Source organism: Oncorhynchus keta, chromosome 6 (assembly GCF_023373465.1).
Source record: "Oncorhynchus keta strain PuntledgeMale-10-30-2019 chromosome 6, Oket_V2, whole genome shotgun sequence".
In the NCBI taxonomy this organism is placed as follows: domain Eukaryota; kingdom Metazoa; phylum Chordata; class Actinopteri; order Salmoniformes; family Salmonidae; genus Oncorhynchus; species Oncorhynchus keta.
In genome coordinates, this window is record NC_068426.1 from 10,533,908 (window position 1) to 10,556,659 (window position 22,752).

The 22,752-nt window shown below is 42.9% G+C and overlaps 1 protein-coding gene and 1 long non-coding RNA gene across 17 annotated transcripts in view; both read right to left on the reverse strand.

Annotated features, from left to right (window-relative positions):
• Positions 1 to 976: 976 nt before the first annotated feature.
• The window catches only part of LOC118384925 (collagen alpha-1(XXIII) chain-like), a 118,276-nt gene continuing 96,500 nt past the window's right edge, over positions 977 to 22,752 (reverse strand). For 12 of the 16 annotated variants that reach the window (XM_052520602.1, XM_052520600.1, XM_052520598.1 and 9 more), the window contains 21 exons: positions 22,050 to 22,076; positions 21,040 to 21,066; positions 16,654 to 16,725; positions 14,267 to 14,383; positions 11,573 to 11,608; positions 11,464 to 11,490; positions 11,144 to 11,197; positions 10,992 to 11,054; positions 9,515 to 9,580; positions 9,264 to 9,308; positions 9,115 to 9,159; positions 8,620 to 8,709; positions 8,455 to 8,508; positions 8,278 to 8,334; positions 7,842 to 7,868; positions 7,532 to 7,600; positions 6,631 to 6,693; positions 6,373 to 6,399; positions 5,209 to 5,262; positions 3,996 to 4,082; positions 3,038 to 3,713 (listed from right to left, as the gene is read on the reverse strand). In XM_052520602.1, the coding sequence (XP_052376562.1) occupies positions 3,642 to 3,713; positions 3,996 to 4,082; positions 5,209 to 5,262; positions 6,373 to 6,399; positions 6,631 to 6,693; positions 7,532 to 7,600; positions 7,842 to 7,868; positions 8,278 to 8,334; positions 8,455 to 8,508; positions 8,620 to 8,709; positions 9,115 to 9,159; positions 9,264 to 9,308; positions 9,515 to 9,580; positions 10,992 to 11,054; positions 11,144 to 11,197; positions 11,464 to 11,490; positions 11,573 to 11,608; positions 14,267 to 14,383; positions 16,654 to 16,725; positions 21,040 to 21,066; positions 22,050 to 22,076 (1,179 nt within the window). In that variant the 3' untranslated portion in view covers positions 3,038 to 3,641. The other 4 variants (XM_052520605.1, XM_052520604.1, XM_052520606.1 and 1 more) reach the window with 4 other exon arrangements.
• Positions 17,841 to 21,027, reverse strand: LOC127930696 (uncharacterized). Its single transcript, XR_008138866.1, has 3 exons — positions 19,363 to 21,027; positions 19,083 to 19,278; positions 17,841 to 19,027 (listed from the first exon to the last, which is right to left on the reverse strand). It is a non-coding gene; the product is annotated as an uncharacterized LOC127930696 (long non-coding RNA).

Below are 22,752 nucleotides of genomic sequence, written 5' to 3' on the forward strand. Positions count from 1 at the left end.
TCGCCTCCCATTGTCCTCCCCTGCCCTTTTCCTGTTTCTGGCTCCACTTCACCATCTCTCTGATCCCCACGTCCCCTTATCGCCTCCCATTGTCCTCCCCCTGCCCTTTTCCTGTTTCTGGCTCCACTTCACCATCTCTCTGATCCCCACGTCCCCTTATCGCCTCCCATTGTCCTCCCCCTGCCCTTTTCCTGTTTCTGGCTCCACTTCACCATCTCTCTGATCCCCACGTCCCCTTATCGCCTCCCATTGTCCTCCCCCTGCCCTTTTCCTGTTTCTGGCTCCACTTCACCATCTCTCTGATCCCCACGTCCCCTTATCGCATCCCATTGTCCTCCCCTGCCCTTTTCCTCTGTTTCTGGCTCCACTTCACCATCTCTCTGATCCCCACGTCCCCTTATCGCCTCCCATTGTCCTCCCCCTGCCCTTTTCCTGTTTCTGGCTCCACTTCACCATCTCTCTGATCCCCACGTCCCCTTATCGCCTCCCATTGTCCTCCCCCTGCCCTTTTCCTGTTTCTGGCTCCACTTCACCATCTCTCTGATCCCCACGTCCCCTTATCGCCTCCCACCATCATCTCTTTTTATTTTCTCTCTTCCATTGTCCTCCCCCTGTCTCCCTCCCATAGTGGTTGTCCAGGTACATCACCTCTCTGATCTCCAGGGCCAGAAGACTCCTGTTCCTGCACTGTGGACCCCACTATCCTAAAGTACAGGAGCTCCAGGCTATAGTTTGCGGTGGCTACAACCTACTAAAGGGGTGATGTCTGAGGTGTGACTCTTTTTTAGTTAACCTTTATTTAACTAGGCAATTCACTTAGGATGTTCCTGATATGTATTCCGTAGTTATATATCTAAAACAAATGAGTTAGCTTCTTATAACATCAATTGAAGTAGGCCATGAACGCCTATGACCTTACCACCGACAGTAGATAATAAAATACAACTCAAACTTCATAATTAAAAAGACAACAATGTCCATTTGAAATAGTATTTAATATGAACGACAACTTAAATACTGCATGTATCTAGAACAAACAATAATTAGCCCAATAAGCCCACCTGGTAGGTTTGAAAATATGTATTTAATTTCTACCTTGATGTCAGATGTAAAAAGTCCTGACCCTTTTTTAGGCTTGCTATCATTCATTTGACATGAACATCTAAATCTGACTGTTTGAATAGCTCTAACTTTTTCAGGGGCTATATGTATGAAATGAAAATGTATGTACCTTGAATATAAGACAGATCCAAGGAATTTCCACGAAACCTACACACAGGAATATCCCATTATATTTATCTACAACGTTTTACAGTGTTCTGTGTCAATGAACTGGTTAGAGCACTCAGAGGAATGAGAAAAGCATTTGATGCAACAACTTTGAAACCATTACAAACATTCTAGAACATTTTAAACCAAAATATTGATCTAAACATGAAACACATTTAAGAAAACGTCTATACAGACAAAGGTTAAATCTCAAAAGCCATCGAAAGATCATGGTATTAAAACATCATTTCAGATGTGATTCATTTTTACACACATTATGACATAAACACACAACCTCATGTAATGGATAACACACTGCTAAGTGATTTAGAAGTACTTGAAATAAATCCATTCATCTAAGCTAGTGTGTGTCTGTAATTTGTTGTGAGGGATCTGGAGTTTGAATCCAGTCCCTCCAGTACCAGTTAGGATTGCAGCTGAAGAGTGAAAGCCATATTTCCTCCATGCTGGTGTAGCCGTCTGTCTCTGTCCAGCGCAGTCAGTCTGTGTGGCTCCTGTGCCTCCCCATACCTCTCTCCTAAGGTTGGGATAGGCACCTGGCATTGGGTCCCTGCCATGAGGACTGGTCCTTTCAAAGCAAACAGCGATCACAGGAGTGATGGGGTAGATGTGTTTGCAAGGTGCAGGCTGAGTTGTACACTCCAATATGGGAACACTAGTGAGCCTGTTAGTCAGAATCAATGATTTATTTCTCCCCGTATAGATAAAAGCAGCAACATTTGTCCATCCGGTAGGTGTTGAGTGCATTTGCTGCTGCTTTCCGTTTGTCACCAGTCTCCCCTCTTTGTGTGCATGATATCCTTCTTGTAAGTCATCTCTAAACTAAAAAAACTAGTTTTCTTTTCATATGCAAAAAGTAAAAAATATTGATTGTGACCCACAATCTAAATTCCAATACGAAAAACTCAATATATTAAATTAGAATTGGCAACAACAACAAAAAACAACACTTGAGTTTTATTTGAAAAATATATATCGATATGTACAGATCCCAGGTCCCGGGTCCCGGGTCAGTCATCACTGAAAAAGAGCAAAAGCAGAGACACACATTCACTAGCAGGCAAATAATACTGTACAATGACACCGTACACTATGTAAGATGAAATATAAGTTCTTAAACACCCCTAAAGGCGTCTGAATAGTTCCCATCTGAAACAGTTTGTGCATACATTATGACAACATTTTGTGCCGTTTTTCTTCTTTATGGCATTCAGCAAGGTTTTTTTTCGGCTGTTTGTGCACACAAATGTTTTCTCGAGGCCAAAGCCGGTAGCCGAAGTCTACGCCCCTTCGTCGGTCATTGGTCAACAGTAGGGATTCTTCGATGAAGTGTTTGTTGTCATTCAACGAGAGACGACATTTTTTCACATAAAAATACTGCACCAAACATCTTATTTAGATGTAAAATTGGGTGACTAAGATCTCTTCGGCAAAAACGTCAAAATTAATGACAGATTTCTTGAGTTATCTTAGATGAATTCAAACTATTTTGAGGAAGTGTATACTGACTACGGCTTCTCAAGATACTACAGTACTATTCCCACTTTTTGTATTTTTTTTAAGAGAAGGCCTTTTAAGGGACTAAGCGAGGCACAGATGTTCACTTCCCTTAGCTAGGAGCAAACCGAACCTAGTATGCAGATACCTTAATACAGCCTAACACCCAAAAAGGGCTTCATAGAAGTAGTGTTGCTGTACAAACCTTATGCCAACACCCAGGTATGGGTAACCCATCCCGACCCTGGGGACAGAAAAGAAACACACGCCGCATCGCCAACAGATAAACACAGATGGTCTGTAACAACACAGGGCTAGGAGGAGGGATATCTAACAGCACACAGCAGTCATGCTGTCAAACCATCCATTAAACTAATACCATGTTACAGTGGTTAAAAACAGTGACATCCCAGCTCATGATTCAGTAGCTGACGTAACATCGTAAAACACTGACAACATTACTTCACATAGGAGGAGCACAACACCGATGTCACAACATTACACACTACACCCACGGTGATAAGAGTTTAAACACTGTTTCTGTTCAGCTAGACTACAGGCAGGGACGAGCACATTCAGCACAGTAAAGGACAGGTAGCTCTGCTGCAGTGGTAGACATGCTGGCCCAGGTTATCATGTTTTGAGGATCTGACTATTGTGTTATGCCGCTAACATTAGACTACCAATTAGGAGACCCAGTGTCTTGCTGGTTTGTTGCTGGCTAAGTATGTCTAACTAGGGAGTGAAAGGGAGGGGGGCTAAGTATGGCTTCCACTGCATCACAGAAAGCAGGAAGACAGACAGGGGATGGGGTTAATGAGGGGTGGAGGACAGAAAGACAGAAAGCAGAAATACTATACCAGGGGGCAAGGGGCGCCTGAGGGTTGCCCCGCCTCCCCAGGGTGTTCTCCACCCCCATTGGTGCCCTGTCAGCAAGAGCCATTCCGAAAATGTCACTCCTTCATTCAATTGATACAGTACTGTGTATACTGTCTGTCTATAGCCACTTACTCAAGTCCTGACCTCAGTCATACAAACATCTCAGTCATATATAAACATTTCCATTATGTAAACAGCTCATATACCTATAAATGTCTACACTCCAATGAAACCTAATAATTGTGTTATTTAGAGAAAGAAAGGTGTGAATGAAAAGGCAGTGTTAGAGTGAAGAGTGAGTGGAGAGGAGACAGGAAGAAGTGTCATACCACAGGACAGGGCTGGTCCAGTCCAGGAGGGCCTTGTTCGCCCTTCTGTCCCTTCAGTCCCTTCTTTCCCAGCATCCCCCTGTCACCCTGAGAGAGAAGAGAGACAAAACAATAATATATCATAATTAGGGCTATTAGAGTTATTCAGTTAACTTAAGTTAACCTTTTGTCATTTTAGTGTATAATAAAACAAATATATATTGCATAGTCTGAAAACATCTAAAATGCACTGAAAATATCCAAAATACATAATATATACAAATAAAAACAACAATGTGATGTCAAAACAAGTTGACATTGATGTTAAATAAATTGTGCTTCCTCAATTTACCTGATTTTGCTAACCGTTACTTTGGAAAAAATCAAGACGTCACTTTTCTTGTAATGATTTTTGTAATTTGAGCAAATTCTGAATTTGCGATTATTCGTGATTAATCAAAGCAAATCCTGCGATTAACCAGATAAATTGTTTTTCATCATTTGGCAGCCCTAATAATAATAATAATATATGCACTTCAGCAGACGCTTTTATCCAAAGCGATTTACAGTCTGGGCTGCATACGTGTTTTAGGTATGGGTGGTCCAGGGAATCAAATCTACTATCCAAGGTTAGCATGAGCCGTGCTCTACCAACTGAGTTACAGAGGCCCACAGAGGAGTCTCTCATCGAGCATTTATTTATTCTCCAGATTACACTATAACTAAATAATCCTCCTACTCCTCACCTCGACACCCACCCCAAAACTACGTAACCAGCACTTGTACTTGACCCCCTTTCTAGCTCTGACTCTACTGATCAAATCCAATTGTATTTGTCACATGCACCGAATACAACAGGCGTAGTAGACCTTACAGTGTGATGCTTACTTACAAGCCCGAACCAACAATGCAGTTAAAAAACAAAATATGAATAAGAAATAAAAGTAACAAGTAATTAAAGAGCAGCAGTAAAATAACAATAGCGAGCCTATATACGGGGGGTACCGGTACAGAGTCAATGTGCGGGGGCACCGGTTAGCTACGTTATTGAGGAAAAATGCTCTTTGCTTGTGATATGTGGATGTCCCACCGAGCTATCTTAAGATGAATGCACTAACTGTAGTGGCTCTGGATAAGAGCTTCTGCTAAATGACTCACATGTAAATGGCTAATGTTAGGTAATAGAAGATGAATAAACACAGCCACAGTAGCCACTGTTGTGTCTGATACCCACCTTGTCTCCTCTGCCCCCCCTCTCCCCCTTTTGTCCCATCAGCCCGGGGAAACCCTGAAAGAGGTGGTGGTTAATGAGGTGTCTTTAAGAGATTTTGTTAGTTGTTAGTGTCACAAAAAAAACACAATTTGGCCCCCATAAGAATACAGTTGAAAAGCCTTGTCATAGCTGTTCCACTCCGTATTTAATCTTGCTCTTGTGACTGACAGGGTTCAAACCAGCTGTCCTGCATGTCACAAGACTGTGGCATAGAGGGGAACAGAAGGCACATCGCTTATAGACAAAATTTGAACCGCCAAATCCATAGGAATAAAATAAATGAAACATGCCATGATGGCTCCAGAGGCCGCCAGAAGCTTCTGTTTACCACAGAGACCATTTCATTCTATCTGTACTTTTCCTGGCTGGCAAAGTACCAGGATGTTGTCTCTGGTTTTCAATCTGAATTTAGAGAACTGAATTTAGAGAACTGAATTTAGAGTACTGAATTTAGAGAACTGAATTTAGAGTACTGAATTTAGAGTACTGAATTTAGAGAACTGAATTTAGAGTACTGAATTTAGAGTACTGAATTTAGAGAACTGAATTTAGAGAACTGAATTTAGAGTACTGAATTTAGAGTACTGAATTTAGAGAACTGAATTTAGAGTACTGAATTTAGAGTACTGAATTTAGAGAACTGAATTTAGAGAACTGAATTTAGAGTACTGAATTTAGAGAACTGAATTTAGAGAACTGAATTTAGAGTACTGAATTTAGAGTACTGAATTTAGAGTACTGAATTTAGAGTACTGAATTTGAAAACTGAATTTGAAAACTGAATTTGAATGCATTTGAGAAGTTGACATTATGACATTTTGATAAACTTTAATTATACCGTAGTTTGTAAACTTGATACACAGAAAATTAATGCAATATCTACCATATTGAAATTTAATATTCAATTAAATGTAAATCGAATGATTAAACTGAATGCAATATTCACTCAACTCAGTTTCAAATCAAAGTTATTTTATGAATTAAATTATTTAATTTGTGCAATACAAATTCTAAAATATTAAATTCAATAGCCTAATACAAATTCTAAATTATGGAATTCAAATGCCATTTAAGGTTGGCATGGAAATCCCTCCATAGAAATGTGACAGATTTAGACATACTTACATCTAATCCCGGCAATCCTTGCTCTCCCTGTTGAAGAAATTAAATATGATCAAATTCATTCAGAAGCAGCTTACTTTGGAAAATGTACCTGTCTCTGAAGGGTCTCTGATATCCTGTCCACTCTGATTCAGAGGAGTTGGGTTAAATGCGGAAGACATATTTCAGTTGAATGCATTTAGTTGTACAACTGACTAGGTATCCCCCTTTCCCATTCTCTTTCCATTTCCACAAAAACAGGGCATGAAAAATGCTTCTAACCTTTCCCCCTTTGGTGCCAGGGAGACCAACCAGCCCTGTAGAACCTGGAAGACCCTGGGTACCCTGTGTGCAGAAATAGAGTAATCAGTTATGTTATCCGTAATACGATATGCAGCAGGTTTGTTGACAATTCTGAATTGAGTTGCGAATTGTTCTTTAATTCCTATTCAATTCTTGAATATCACTTTGGAATTCGGAAATTGATTTCAATTCAATAAAATTCAATGAAATTGAAATGATTATTTATTCTACATTCAACCATACATATGTTTATTTTGACATACTGTATGTGACCAGTAATATGTCAAACATATCGATGAAACATTTGACTTTTAAAGATGAATTCTCTCTAAATTAATTACACATAATTACATATTCTAAGATACTTTTTTTATGTTTACAATTAATTTACACATTATAATTCAGTTCCACCTTATTAAATTTGAAATAAAATACATTTCCCAGATTGCATCAAACACTTCAGAATGGAAGGGATCAACCTAATATGACATATATTAATAAATAACGTGTGACATGTTTCAGTTGTAATCAAATGGTGTCTGTATTCTTTGCAGTAATAAAGTGTAAGATGCTTTTGGTAAAAGATTAGTCAAAGGAATGATAACGTTATGCTTTATGTATATATATATATATATAAATATATGCCATTTAGCAGACGCTTTTATCCAAAGCGACTTACAGTCATGTGTGCATACAGAATTGATTTACATTCAGTTCTACTTCCTTCAACTCAAATTCAATTCTAATTCTGCTTCCTGTGGGGTGTGTCCATTTCAAATTAGTATTTAAAATTATGGTCGAATTGAATTAAATTCCGAAATTCTGAATTGACCCTAACCCTGATATGCAGTCTGAGTGAGACGGAAAAGGAAATATTTACCCTTAACCCAGGAGGACCTTTGTCGCCTGCATCTCCCTTATCTCCTTTCACTCCCTCACCTGGTTCCCCCTGTGAGACATTGACAAAAACACAATTTCAAGCTGGTGCTTACATTTTTCCTTTGCAATCCATCTTGTCTCTGACTTTCTATAAAAACACATTCCATTCACTATTCTCCACCCAGCATTTCATTATCTAGTAGGGCTAAAGTTTGAATGACAGGGCATTCTAGTGCAGCTTCAGTAACCTAAAGAACCCTGTGTTGTTTTGTTTTAGGGGCGGGAGGAGATTAGAGCCCTGACTATCTCACCTTGGGGCCAGGCCTGCCATCAAGTCCCTGAAAAACACAATTTCTTAAGTCATTCTCTTTGTAAACACTGTTCATCACAAGAGCCTATAACAGAACATAGAGCATTAAAAAAACATGAATAGCATTGGAGATGTACTAGGTTCCTCTGAGAACAAGTTGAGGCTATGGAGTGTTGGTCAAGGATCTAAGTTATTTGCTGAGAGAATATATATAGAGAGAAAGTTTAAGCTTTTGATATTCCCCCTATAATATATAATATAAGCCATTTAGCAGACGCTTTTATCCAAAGCGACCTACAATCACGAGTGTATACATTTTACGTAAGGTTGGTCCCAGGAATTGAACCAACTATCCTGGCATTGCAAGCGCCACGCTCTACCAACTAGGCTACAGAGGACCCACTATCATGAAGAAGACAGAGGGACCAGTTACCCACCATGAAACCCTGGGGCCCGGGAGGCCCTGGAGGGCCTGGGATAGAGATCCTCTGGGCCTGGAGCAGAGAGCATTAGTGTTAAGATAACCAGACGTTACACAATAATATAACACATCTAGACCTTGGTGAGGTATCACACTTAATAGATACAAGTTTGGAATCTAAACCGTTACTGACCAGACTGTCCTCAAACCTTGAATCCCCTCGCTCTCCCTTTTTACCGTCAGCTCCCTAAGAGAGAGAAATACACCATATGGACAAAAGGCAGGGGGATAGTAGACCTCTGTGCCATGCCCATAGCCCATTGGGTATCCATCAGGAGACAGCTCATATCACACTTACCGCAAGCCCAGTTTGGCCCATCAGGCCTCGCTCTCCCTTCTCCCCTGCCACTCCAGGCATCCCATCATCACCTCTATCCCCTTTGGCTCCCTATAAGAGAGGAACATGACACCAATAGCACTGAGGAACGCTGCTCATATTGATTTCATAGTACAAGAATAATTAGTCATTACAGGTCATGCCATATTGTTACTTTGCCATTGTAATTGTTTGTAAGCTTGTGTCTAAAATGAAACTATGATCGTATGCTATCCATTTGTTGTTTGTATGCTGTTCTTTGTTTGCCATTTTAATATTTGATTATTAACCAATGATATTAGGCCACTCTTGGCCATGATTACAGACACCTGTGTCTATTGACACTATATAAACGAGTCATTCCGCAGTGTTTGTGATTATACCCTGATGAAGACAGCTTGGCTGTCGAAACGTTGGTATTACATTTTTGCATCCGAGATCCTAGAGTGTGAGGCTCTCTTTTATTTTCAAATTTACCTTATCCCCATCAGCCCCGGGTGCACCAGGTGAGCCTGAGTCTCCCTGTTGGCATGAAGGACACAGGTAAACATGAGAAGGGGAAACATGAGGAGACAGGTAAACAGTAGGACCACTCGGACACCTCTTCAAACACAACTAACTCTCACCTTTGACCCTTGGTCTCCTGGGGGCCCTGGTGGCCCTGGGGGACCCTGCAGGAAAAGAAAAGTAGAAAAGGAAAGTGAGAATACACACTGCACAGGGGACTGTTACACAGAATGCATATCTAGACAAATATTATGGCGTGAGGGAAACTTTTAACAATAAATAAAATGGTATATTCTGACTTTGTGGGGTTGTAATGCAAAGCAGAATGTTGTTTTTGATCAACATAAAAAGGACCCAATATAGAACTCACCTGAACGACTAGGCCAAGGCCGATGTTGTCATAGGAGCCAGGAACAGCCTTCTCTCCTGGTAAGCCCTGCAGAGGGAGACACAGACAAACACACAGAAACAAATGAATGAATAAAGATAAATAAAGGTATTGGAAGGGCGTCTCCTGTCCCCCCTTCTCCCCCTGTCCCCCCCTTCTCCCCGTGTGTCTCCTCTCCCCCTTCTCCCCCTGTGTCTCCTGTCTCCCCCTTCTCCCTCTGTGTCTCCTGTCCACCCCCTTCTCCCCCTGTGTCTCCTGTCTCCCCCTGTGTCTCCTGTCCCCCCCCACTCCCCCTGTGTCTCCTCTCCCCCTTCTCCCCCTGTGTCTCCTCTCCCCCTTCTCCCCCTGTGTCTCCTCTCCCCCTGTCTCCTCTCCCCCTGTGTCTCCTCTCCCCTTCTCCCCCTGTGTCTCCTCTCCCCCTGTGTCTCCTCTCCCCTTCTCCCCTGTGTCTCCTCTCCCCTGTGTCTCCTCTCCCCTTCTCCCCTGTGTCTCCTCTCCCCTGTGTCTCCTCTCCCCTGTGTCTTCTCTCCCCCTTCTCCCCCTGTCTCCCTGTTCTCCCCCTGTCTCTCTCCCCCTTCTCCCTCTGTCTCCTCTCCCCCTGTGTCTCTCTCCCCCTTCTCCCCCTGTCTCCCTGTTCTCTCCCTGTGTCTCCTCTCCCGCTGTGTCTCCTCTCCCCCTTCTCCCCCTGTGTCTCCTCTCCCCTGTGTCTCCTCTCCCCTGTGTCTCCTCTCCCCTGTGTCTCCTCTCCCCCTGTGTCTCCTCTCCCCCTTCTCCCTCTGTCTCCTCTCCCCCTGTGTCTCCTCTCCCCCTTCTCCCTCTGTCTCCTCTCCCCTGTGTCTCCTCTCCCCTTCTCCCTCTGTCTTCTCTCCCCCTGTGTCTCCTCTCCCCCCTTCTCCCCCTCTCCCCCTGTGTCTCCTCTCCCCCTGTGTCTCCTCTCCCCCTGTGTCTCCTCTCCCCCTTCTCCCCCTGTGTCTCCTCTCCCCTGTGTCTCCTCTCCCCTTCTCCCCCCGTGTCTCCTCTCCCCTGTGTCTCCTCTCCCCCTGTCTCCTCTCCCCCTGTGTCTCCTCTCTCCCTTCTCCCCCTGTCTCCCCATTCTCCCCCTGTGTCTCATGTCCCCTCCTACATAGAGTGAATACATACAGTAAGACCTCAGCATGCCTGCCATTCCAGTGCATCCCCACTGAGCTCAAACGCAGTTTTAAATGAGTTGTCAAATAATGTGCATTCAAAGTGAAATGAACAAAGAACAATTGCAAATAAAATCAATTTACCACCTTGATTCAATGTCATGACATTGACATTTATTGATAAAAATGTTGTGGAAACAACATTGATTCAATCAGTCTGTGCCCAGAGGGTCAATATATAGTGCCGAATGTCTCAGGGTCATCGCTCTATGTAACATCAATCTTTTCTTCATCTTTCAAGACATCCATTTCCAAATTCCTCCTATATTTACCTTCATCCCTGGTAGTCCATCAAGGCCAGTCCTGCCCTGGTCACCAGCAGCCCCCTGCTCCCCCTGTCACATACATGGAGATAGAGTGAGACTGGGCAAGAGAAGGGGGAGGAGGAAGAGGAGGAAGAGGAGGAAATAGTACGATGTCACACCTTTAGCCCCGGAGACCCCTGTGATCCAGGCACGCCCTGCTGTCCATCCTCACCCTGCAAGACATTACATTCATGGGACATATTCATTAACCTGCAAGACATGATATATATTATTTTATTTTCATTGGGGAGTTTACATGTACAATATTCAGATGAATTTAAATTCATAATTCCATAATTAATCTAAAGACATTTAGATTATTGACATTAGATTATTGAAATTCATTAATTAATCACAGATGATTTAGGTTACATATATATATATAATACATGTATACAGGTGTGGAAGTGTGTCTGCATGAGAAATGTAGATATTTGACCTTCTGTCCAGGAGGACCCATCAGTCCCTGTGTAAAGAGGACACGTTATCAGCATGATGTGTGGCATATACAGTCCACCTTATAATATCAGAAATAAACAAAGGCTTACATCTAATCCATCGATTCCATCTCGACCAGGTGGACCCTGTGAAGAAAGCTCAAGGTCAATCATCCATCCAAAAGTGAAGATCTAAATGATGAGCAGAGCAATTCCGTTGATCCTCCACAAGATGGCAGTATTTCACACAAATACATCAAAAGTGTTGTTTTCCTCCAGTAAATTAGTGACACGTTTCTGTTTCTGCTGCACCTACTGGGATGGTAGAGTAATTTGACTTAAAAAAAAAAAAAAACAACAAAAGCAAAATGATCATTGTTAATCCCCCTCCTTTCAGTAGAAGGACTACAGTACCCATACTCAAATGGCAAACCGCAGGCCGAATCCTGACCCATGATCAGGACCCACAAATATTATTGCATTCTTTTGGATTTTGGTCGAGATTCAAATCACATGAACACACATAAGACATGAAAAATGTGTAGAAAATGTAGGAAATGAGCTTTAGAACTGCACACCTTTCTCTCTGCCAACAGGAGGGGTTTGAACAGTTGGGGTTTCATGGGTTGTGAGGTGGGGATTTATTACTGCGCCGATAAATGACAATATCCATCCGGACCTTTGCTACCTATGACATTTGTATGACCAAACCTTCTCAAATAGTATTTGAGTACCCATGGCCTAAAGCTAAAACATTTGGTGTTAATAATTACATTGATTTGTGACATCTCCATCAACAATAAATAGCGCTCTGAAATCTTGAGTGGTCTGACAATGAATCACTTTGGCATCCATGCCAAACTGCTTATCAGGACAACTGTCTGTCTGTCTGTCTTGCCCTCCCTATCACATGACATGTCATATCACATGAGTGACCTCTCCTCTAGCTCCTAACGATGTGATTTTAGTAAGCAAATATAAACATTATTAGAAGGACAACAACAGGAAATGGCCTCCGTGCTTGTTGACCCTGACACATCTGCTGCACACGGAGAGCGGTGAGATCGACCTCATTTCAGAGCTGTCCTGGCTGGATCAGAACTTCAGCTTCTGCATTGCTTTGCTCTGAGGGGTTTTAGGCTGGGTATCTGGAAAGCTTCTGCATTGCTTTGCTCTGAGGGGTTTTAGGCTGGGTATCTGGAAAGCTTCTGCATTGCTTTGCTCTGAGAGGTTTTAGGCTGGGTATCTGGAAAGCTTCTGCATTGCTTTGCTCTGAGGGGTTTTAGGCTGGGTATCTGGAAAGCTTCTGCATTGCTTTGCTCTGAGAGGTTTTAGGCAGGGTATCTGGAAAGCTTCTGCATTGCTTTGCTCTGAGGGGTTTTAGGCTGGGTATCTGGAAAGCTTCTGCATTGCTTTTCTCTGAGGGATTTTAGGCAGGGTATCTGGAAAGCTTCTGCATTGCTTTGCTCTGAGGGGTTTTAGGCAGGGTATCTGGAAAGCTTCTGCATTGCTTTGCTCTGAGAGGTTTTAGGCTGGGTATCTGGAAAGCTTCTGCATTGCTTTGCTCTGAGGGGTTTTAGGCTGGGTATCTGGAAAGCTTCTACATTGCTTTGCTCTGAGGGGTTTTAGGCTGGGTATCTGGAAAGCACTTTGTGACAACTGCTTTATGAAATAAAACAGATGAATTAGATTCTCTTTTATTCAGTAGGAAAGATGGAGAGTGAAATTGGATACTATTCTGCATTTGACTGATTAACGGTAATGTCCAAGTTCCACTCTATCTACATGATTCACCAAAACATTTGTATTTTATTATTAGTTTGTGGTTGCCATGGTTGCAAGAGGTGGCCTAAGCAGAGAGCTCCTGTACATTTCTAAATATTGTATTATTTTAATGTTTTTTTTTTTTGCAACTTAAATTTTTGTTAGCTTAGTAATTTTCGATTATTTATATGTCGATTCAGCTGTGTCATAAGACTGGCAAGTCAGTTGTCTTGTCAAGATAGCCCAGAGGCTAGCTAGCTAGCTTTTGATTTTAATACAACTGGAGATTAGCACAGGCTTGGACATCACAGAGGCTTGCTGTAGTTTTGAGTGGATCTCTCACTCCAAAGTGGACAATCCCAATAAGTGATGTGCAGTGAGCCTCTGGCACCCAAGTGAAGTCTAGCGGATGTAGTACCACTGGCTTCACCCAGGTGGGTATTACATGTTGTTTGAGGAGAATCTACCCACAGAGTCTGCAGAGAGGCAGACTCTCTGCAGACTCTGTGGGTAGAGAGCCCCCCCCGTACTGGATGTGACCCCCTACTCAAGTCTGCTTCAGGGCATCGGAGGAGCAGAGAACAGCGTGGTGGAGGAGAGTGCTGAGGGTGGGAGCGTGATAGTTCTTGACTGTCTTTCAGGAGACTATTATAGGCTTGGCCATGTGTGGGATGTGACCTGGACGCGCCAGCCTCTGTTGAAGACCAACAACTGCATGTACTTTTGTTTTTTAAGCATCATTGAGATGATCTGTATAATGAAAAGCGCTATATAAAATACATCTATTATTATCTCTCCTACCAGTAAAAACGGAAGGGATCCTTGCCACTACCTCGCTTTCCAACCAAGAATGAACTGAGGAGCAAACTGAAGTAGAGAGGAGATTCAGTAACTCTTGGAGGACAATGGAAGTAAATAAAAAACATATTTTTTTGTTAAACCAACTAATCGTCTTTTGGCCTTTATTCTCTCTCCTATCACAATATGTAGTGAGACGACTGTAGTGACAGGGATGAGAGGAGCAGAGCTGTCTTACTGTACCTGGTCTCCAGGGGGTCCTCTGGGCCCATCCTTCCCTGTGTTCCCAGGGGGTCCTCTGGGCCCTGGTGATCCAGGGGGCCCCGGGGGTCCAGGGGGGCCAGCCTGACCCTGGTCACCCTTTATGGACAGGGAGGGAGAAGTATGAGATGAAGAAACAATCCCAATTCCCACAGTATTATCAATCAAACAAGTTGCAAAACAATTATATTGTGACACCCCAGACAAGTTACTGAACCACTTTCAATATCTTCAGTTTGAGCAATGTTCAGTAAAGTTCATTCAAAACTTTGTCTCTTTTCACAGTGTCTGGTGTTTGCTGCCAACCATCTTCGCCAATGTGCAAAAGTAAGTCTAAAACTCTAAAACTCCTGCTATGCATAACATTCACTCTATTAGACTGTTGAATGACGGATGTGGTTGTATTCAAAACAAGATGTTTAACAGTCATATTATCAGCCATTTATATTGTCAAGTACACAACAAGCTATTCTTATTCTCCAATTTGCATAGTTCTGCATATTCCTTCCACCAATTATCATCCACAAGCAATGTCATTTATTCAAACTCACTTTCCAAAGAGGCAGAATTTACTTTCCCACTCATTTTCTCTCTAATTTGAAGCAGACATGAAAACAAGTGGCAGAGTGGCAAACAGAGAAATGCTTGAGACCAATAACATTGTACATGTGTGAGATGTAAAAGAGTGAGGAAAAGTCACAGACGAAGAGAGGGGGAGCCAGCTTGAAGGAAGAGACGAGGCAAGAAAAAGTCACAGACGAAGAGAGGGGGAGCCAGCTTGAAGGAAGAGACAAGACAAGAAAAAGTCACAGACGAAGAGAGGGGGAGCCAGCTTGAAGGAAGAGACAAGACAAGAAAAAGTCACAGACGAAGAGAGGGGGAGCCAGCTTGAAGGAAGAGACAAGACAAGAAAAAGTCACAGACGAAGAAAGAGAGGGGGAGCCAGCTTGAAGGAAGAGACGAAGGCAAGAAAAAGTCACAGACGAAGAGAGGGGTTGCCAGCTTGAAGGAAGAGACAAGACAAGAAAAAGTCACAGACATAGAAAGAGAGGGGGAGCTCAGCTTGAAGGAAGAGTCGAGGCAAGAAAAAGTCACAGACATAGAAAGAGAGGGGGAGCCAGCTTGAAGGAAGAGACAAGACAAGAAAAAGTCACAGACATAGAAAGAGAGGGGGAGCCAGCTTGAAGGAAGAGACAAGACAAGAAAAAGTCACAGATGAAGAGAAGGGGAGCCAGCTTGAAGGAAGAGACGAGGCAAGAAAAAGTCACAGACGAAGAGAGGGGGAGCCAGCTTGAAGGAAGAGACAAGACAAGAAAAAGTCACAGACATAGAAAGAGAGGGGGAGCCAGCTTGAAGGAAGAGTCGAGGCAAGAAAAAGTCACAGACGAAGAGAGGGGGAGCCAGCTTGAAGGAAGAGATGAGGCAAGAAAAAGTCACAGACATAGAAAGAGAGGGGGAGCCAGCTTGATGGAAGAGACGAGGCAAGAAAAAGTCACAGACGAAGAGAGGGGGAGCCAGCTTGAAGGAAGAGACAAGACAAGAAAAAGTCACAGACATAGAAAGAGAGGGGGAGCCAGCTTGAAGGAAGAGACAAGACAAGAAAAAGTCACAGACGAAGAGAGGGGGAGCCAGCTTGAAGGAAGAGACGAGGCAAGAAAAAGTCACAGACGAAGAGAGGGGGAGCCAGCTTGAAGGAAGAGACGAGGCAAGAAAAAGTCACAGACGAAGAGAGGGGGAGCCAGCTTGAAGGAAGAGACAAGACAAGAAAAAGTCACAGACATAGAAAGAGAGGGGGAGCCAGCTTGAAGGAAGAGACAAGACAAGAAAAAGTCACAGACATAGAAAGAGAGGGGGAGCCAGCTTGAAGGAAGAGTCGAGGCAAGAAAAAGTCACAGACGAAGAGAGGGGGAGCCAGCTTGAAGGAAGAGACGAGGCAAGAAAAAGTCACAGACATAGAAAGAGAGGGGGAGCCAGCTTGAAGGAAGAGACAAGACAAGAAAAAGTCACAGACATAGAAAGAGAGGGGGAGCCAGCTTGAAGGAAGAGACGAGGCAAGAAAAAGTCACAGACGAAGAGAGGGGGAGCCAGCTTGAAGGAAGAGACGAGGCAAGAAAACGTCACAGACATAGAAAGAGAGGGGGAGCCAGCTTGAAGGAAGAGACGAGGCAAGAAAAAGTCACAGACATAGAAAGAGAGGGGGAGCCAGCTTGAAGGAAGAGACGAGGCAAGAAAAAGTCACAGACGAAGAGAGGGGGAGCCAGCTTGAAGGAAGAGACGAGGCAAGAAAAAGTCACAGACAAAGAGAGGGGGAGCCAGCTTGAAGGAAGAGACGAGGCAAGAAAAAGAGGGCTGAGATGCGCCCATCGTACCTTCAGGAGGCGTTTGTGAAATGTGTGCTGGTCGCTAGAGAGAAAGCCATGGTCAAAGCGAGGGAAGACCATCTGACTCCAGAGAGATATGGAGAAAGGGAAGAGAGGAAGAGAAGCCACCAGAGAGAGAGAGAGAGAGAGAGAGAGAGAGAGAGAGAGAGAGAGAGAGAGAGAGAGAGAGAGAGAGAGAGAGAGAGAGAGAGAGAGAGAGAGAGAGAGAGAGAGAGAGAGAGAGGTTAAACAGTCATTTACAACTGAGAGATGGAGAAGGAAGCAAAGAGAAGGGACTGGCTGGATGGAGACAGAGGACCCGGTCAATGAGAGACGGGTGAGGAAGGTGGGACAAACCTTGACCGTGAGAATCTGATTACTGAGCAGACCTGCAGAGCCCGCAAGTGCAGGGAGTCCCTGGGTTGAGGTTTAGACAGCGTTGGAAAGAAGAGTTAGGATGGAGGGAGGAGTGAGGAGGGGTTGGGTAAGAAGGGGATAATGAAAGACGGGGGTGAGTAGAGTGAGGGACAACAGAGGGATGTTATTGAGGTTATTGATCCATCTGTGTTGGCACAGTTCCAGCATGTGTAAAGCTGCTCAACCATAACTGTAGACGAGAGAATACAAAGATAATAGCCCTTCTGTCTGGTTTCAAGCATTAAACAATAGAAGCCCAGTTGTCTCGCGGCCCAAAGTTTTATGATTGACTTCATAAAATTATCGACCGTCCAAGGAGAGATTCTGGCAGTCTGGTCCATGATGTTTGTGTCAGAGCTGTGGTCAATATGGATTGCTTTGGGTTTAGTGGCTTATTCTCCCTGGTGTCGACTCCAGTCCATTCAGGAAGTACACTGAAATTTCAATTGCTTTTCAAAGAAGGAAATTTGGAATTTGGTTTACTTTCTGAATTGACTGGAATTTAAATGGAATTGACCCCCCATGAACATGGTAGTAGACTGTATGGACACCCCCCTGTACGGACACCCCCCTGTACGGACACCCCTGTACGGACACCCCCCTGTACGGACACCCTCCTGTACGGACACCCCCTGTACGGACACCCCCTGTACGGACACCCCCTGTACGGACACCCCCCTGTACGTACACCCTCCTGTACGGACACCCCCCTGTACGGACACCCCCCTGTACGGACACCCCCCTGTACGTACACCCTCCTGTACGGACACCCCCCTGTACGGACACCCCCCTGTACGGAAAACCTCCTGTGAATTCACATACACACTGAAGTGCTAAAAGAGCATAACGGTGCCCTCCTATGTCTAATATTATGAACTCTAAAGTACTTATTCCTTAAGAGTCCCTTTGGACTGCCGACTAGGAAACAATGAACTCAAATGGAAACCAGGCCAGAAACAACTTTGAGACAGACTGAGAGGGCTCCAGATGGAATGGAATACATATGCTCAGTGTTGTAGTATTCAAGACCACATATTGAGTTTTTCTGTCTTGTCTCTGTGTCAGATAAATTTTTACTCGGACTTGACTAGGTTTCAGACAATGAGAACTCATGTCTTCCCGAGACCGGCAGAGTAAAAATGATAATAATTATCAGCTCCCATTCATTCAGCTCATAAAACCACTTCGACAGGCCAAATATCCACACTCCCTCATGACCCATTCATAACTTATTGCCTATTGAAACCTGGGCTTCCAACTTCACTAGTAACATTAATGTCCTATACTTTCGTTGAGAAATATCGTCAAACTTTGTTGCGCTCTTCAGAATGAGAACAATGGGGGAAATTGTTTGAAAGTTTCAAGCTCAGTATTATTAGGGAGAAGTTGTTACATACACTGAGTGTACAAAACATTAGGAACACCTTCCTAATATTGAGTTGCACCCCCTCAATTCATCTGGGCATGGACTCTACAAGGTGTCGCAAGCGTTCCACAGGGATGCTGGCCCATGTTGACTCCAATGATTCCCACAGTTGTATCAAGTTGGCTGGATGTCCTTTGGGTGGTGGACCATTTTTGATACACACAGGAAACTGTTGAGCGTGAAAAACCCTGCAGCGTTGCAGTTCTTGACACAAACCGGTGCGCCTGGCACCTACTACCATACCCTGTTCAAAGACACTTACATCTTTTTTCTTGCCCATTCACCCCCTGAATGGCACACATACACAATCCATGTCTCCATTGTCCCAAGGCGTATAAATCCTTCTTTAACTTGTCTCCTCCCCTTCATCTACACTGATTGAAGTGGATTTAACAAGTGACGTCAATAAGGGATCATATATTTCACCTGGATTCACCTGGTCAGTCTATGGTGTTCCTAAAGTTTTGTATTCTCAGTGTATATTGTCTTTAAAAGAAAAATCTAATATAAACCTGTTTGGGTCAGTGATCATTTATAAACCTGTTTGGGTTAGTGATCATTTATAAACCTATTTGGTCAGTGATCATTTATAAACCTGTTTGGGTCAGTGATCATTTATAAACCTGTTTGGGTCAGTGATCATTTATAAACCTGTTTGGGTCAGTGATCATTTATAAACCTGTTTGGGTCAGTGATCATTTATAAACCTGTTTGGGTCAGTGATCATTTATAAACCTGTTTGGGTCAGTGATCATTTATAAACCTGTTTGGGTCAGTGATCATTTATAAACCTGTTTGAGTCAGTGATCATTTATAAACCTGTTTGGGTCAGTGATCATTTATAAACCTGTTTGGGTCAGTGATAATTTATAAACCTGTTTGGGTCAGTGATCATTTATAAACCTGTTTGGGTCAGTGATCATTTATAAACCTGTTTGGGTCAGTGATCATTTATAAACCTGTTTGGGTCAGTGATCATTTATAAACCTGTTTGGGTCAGTGATCATTTATAAACCTGTTTGGGTCAGTGATCATTTATAAACCTGTTTGGGTCAGTGATCATTTATAAACCTGTTTGGGTCAGTGATCATTTATAAACCTGTTTGGGTCAGTGATCATTTATAAACCTGTTTGGGTCAGTGATCATTTATAAACCTGTTTGGGTCAGTGATCATTTATAAACCTGTTTGGGTCAGTGATCATTTATAAACCTGTTTGGGTCAGTGATCATTTATTGTGGCTCTCTGCATTCTTATCACCATTCTCAATAATTCTGCTGAAATATGAACACAGAAATACTGGACTCTTATTATAGTCGCGATTTGAAGCAATTACAATTTACTTGGTCCCAGACCCCTCGCCCCCCTCCCGGTTCCGGCCTTGACTCGGTCCCCCCGTCCCCACGTCTTTAGGGGGTCTCGAACACATCATTGCATCTGCCTCAACAACACAATATAAAAATGAACTAATGTGTAAAGTATGTTAATATCGAAGAGTAACTGATGGTAAACTAATTGCTTCTTTATAGAGGTATATGAACATGACTAACCGCGATGCTACTTGCCTTGACCCGGGCAGAGAGGACAACAGTAAGGAGCCCAACAGTAAGGAGCCCAGTGTCCGATGGGTCAGTCATCCACATGTGCTCTACGCTGGGCTCTGCCAGATGTCTACACTGCTCCAAGAGCTTTAATTCACGTCCAAGGTCAGGAGAGGCAACACAACACAGGCCCAAACAGCTGCTACACTATAGTACAATTCCAGTGACATGTACTCCTGCCAAGCTGCTGTTAACTGGGACATTTAGACATTCACACCCTTATTTCTTCACAGTCAGAGAGTTCAGATTCGCGGGATATTGCAAAGATAAATTAAATGAATTAAATAGACAGACAGTCTAAGGCAGATGCTACAGTAAGACTTGATGCTAAAGTAAGTGTGTGTGGGGGGGAGGGGTAACAGTCAAGTGAATCTATGTGTAATATACTCAGGCATTTTATCAATCAAAACAGGTTGCCAGGTTACCAAGATACATCAAAGACAACAGCCTGAGCAGAGAGATGTGAAGCTGCTCTCTTTTTGTTTCTCAGAGTACACATAGTTTTGTTGACTATAAGAATCCAAAGGGCATTCTTGCAGTGCCAGAAAAACATGGGTTTCTTTTTGGTCTCATCACAGACAGCTGGTAATCAGGTCTTTCTTTAGAGATCCAGACTGATGTGCACAGTGAACAGCAGAATGTATTTTAGTTGGGGCTTAAATACAATAACAGGGCAATAGTAATTTAACAGGCCAGACCAGGGCACCTGTTTCTAATAGAAGTGTGTTGGGTTGTGGGTTACAGGGGAATCAGTAGGGTTGCCTGATGGGGCTATATATATAGCAAATGAAACATGATTTTCTTCAGGATTCCTGATTTGACATGGTCCATATCTCTCCCTGTGGTGGGAGGCTAAAACTGTAGGCTAAAACAATGGATGAGGGTATGAGGAGCTGGTAAAATGAGTTCTGGTGGTATTTGAATGATATTATGACATATTTAACTCTCTCACCCTGGGCCCCATATCTCCTTGGTCTCCCTAGAAAAAAACAGGACAATTAGAAAATGTTACATCAGATAGGAAGTGATCTGATAACTATCAGATAGGAAGTGATCCGATAACTATCAGATAGGAAGTGATCCGATAACTATCAGATAGGAAGTGATCCGATAACTATCAGATAGGAAGTGATCTGATAACTATCAGATAGGAAGTGATCTGATAACTATCAGATAGGAAGTGATCTGATAACTATCAGATAGGAAGTGATCTGATAACTATCAGATAGGAAGTGATCTGATAACTATCAGATAGGAAGTGATCTGATAACTATCAGATAGGAAGTTAAACCGATAACTATCAGATAGGAAGTGATCCGATAACTATCAGATAGGAAGTGATCCGATAACTATCAGATAGGAAGTGATCTGATAACTATCAGATAGGAAGTGATCTGATAACTATCAGATAGGAAGTGATCTGATAACTATCAGATAGGAAGTTAAACCGATAACTATCAGATAGGAAGTGATCCGATAACTATCAGATAGGAAGTGATCCGATAACTATCAGATAGGAAGTGATCTGATAACTATCAGATAGGAAGTGATCCGATAACTATCAGATAGAAAGTGATCTGATAACTATCAGATAGGAAGTGATCCGATAACTATCAGATAGGAAGTGATCTGATAACTATCAGATAGGAAGTGATCCGATAACTATCAGATAGAAAGTGATCTGATAACTATCAGATAGGAAGTGATCCGATAACTATCAGATAGGAAGTGATCTGATAACTATCAGATAGGAAGTGATCCGATAACTATCAGATAGAAAGTGATCTGATAACTATCAGATAGGAAGTTAAACCGATAACTATCAGATAGGAACACTACGGGGGATCACGGTATACCACAGGTATCAAAGGTAGAAAGCAAGTTACTATCATGCTTCCAAAATTTCAAATTGTATCATAACTGAATTAATTGTACAATAGAAAAAGGGTTGTTTTGTCATACCTTTTCTCCTTTTGGCCCAGACAGTCCCTGACGACAGAGGAGAAAAACGAAACAGGATCATGAACAAGGAAATACTGGACTATAACGATCTCTGACACATCTCATTCCTTCCAAGATATTCACAGCGATTTTTTTCACTTTCCATGCAAATACCCCCCCCCACACACAAAAAAAAAAGTCATGCCTTGTACCTCTGACAGGGATCAGGGTTGTGTGGGTTTGAGCAACACAGCTTTTGTTCACGAATTAACTCTCTGTGTCTCTTACAACGGCTGGAGGACATATTATGAGTTTAGGCCTCGAGTGCATTACACTCTACAATGAATTCTGTGATGTCTTCTTGGAGAGTGTTTAGATTGAATGGGCTTTGTGAATGAATGGACACAGGCAGTTTATAATCAACACACAGACTGAGTTTCTATCTGTAGTTTCTATCCGTATATATATATTATACTGGTGTTGGAGCGTTGGGTTGCTGCATGTTCCTACACTGTAGAATAACAGGAGCCTCAAAGCCCAGACCGTCTCCACACGCAAGGCAACATCTTTACACAGGTCTTGCAACCATTTCCTCTGTATATAGTACACATCATTGAGTAATTCCATGTGGGGATGGATGCCATATAATATGATGATGTGTATCTGTGTTCTGGGCCCATCAAAAGTAATTGCGCATTTTTAATGAGGTACAGGGATAGTGTTG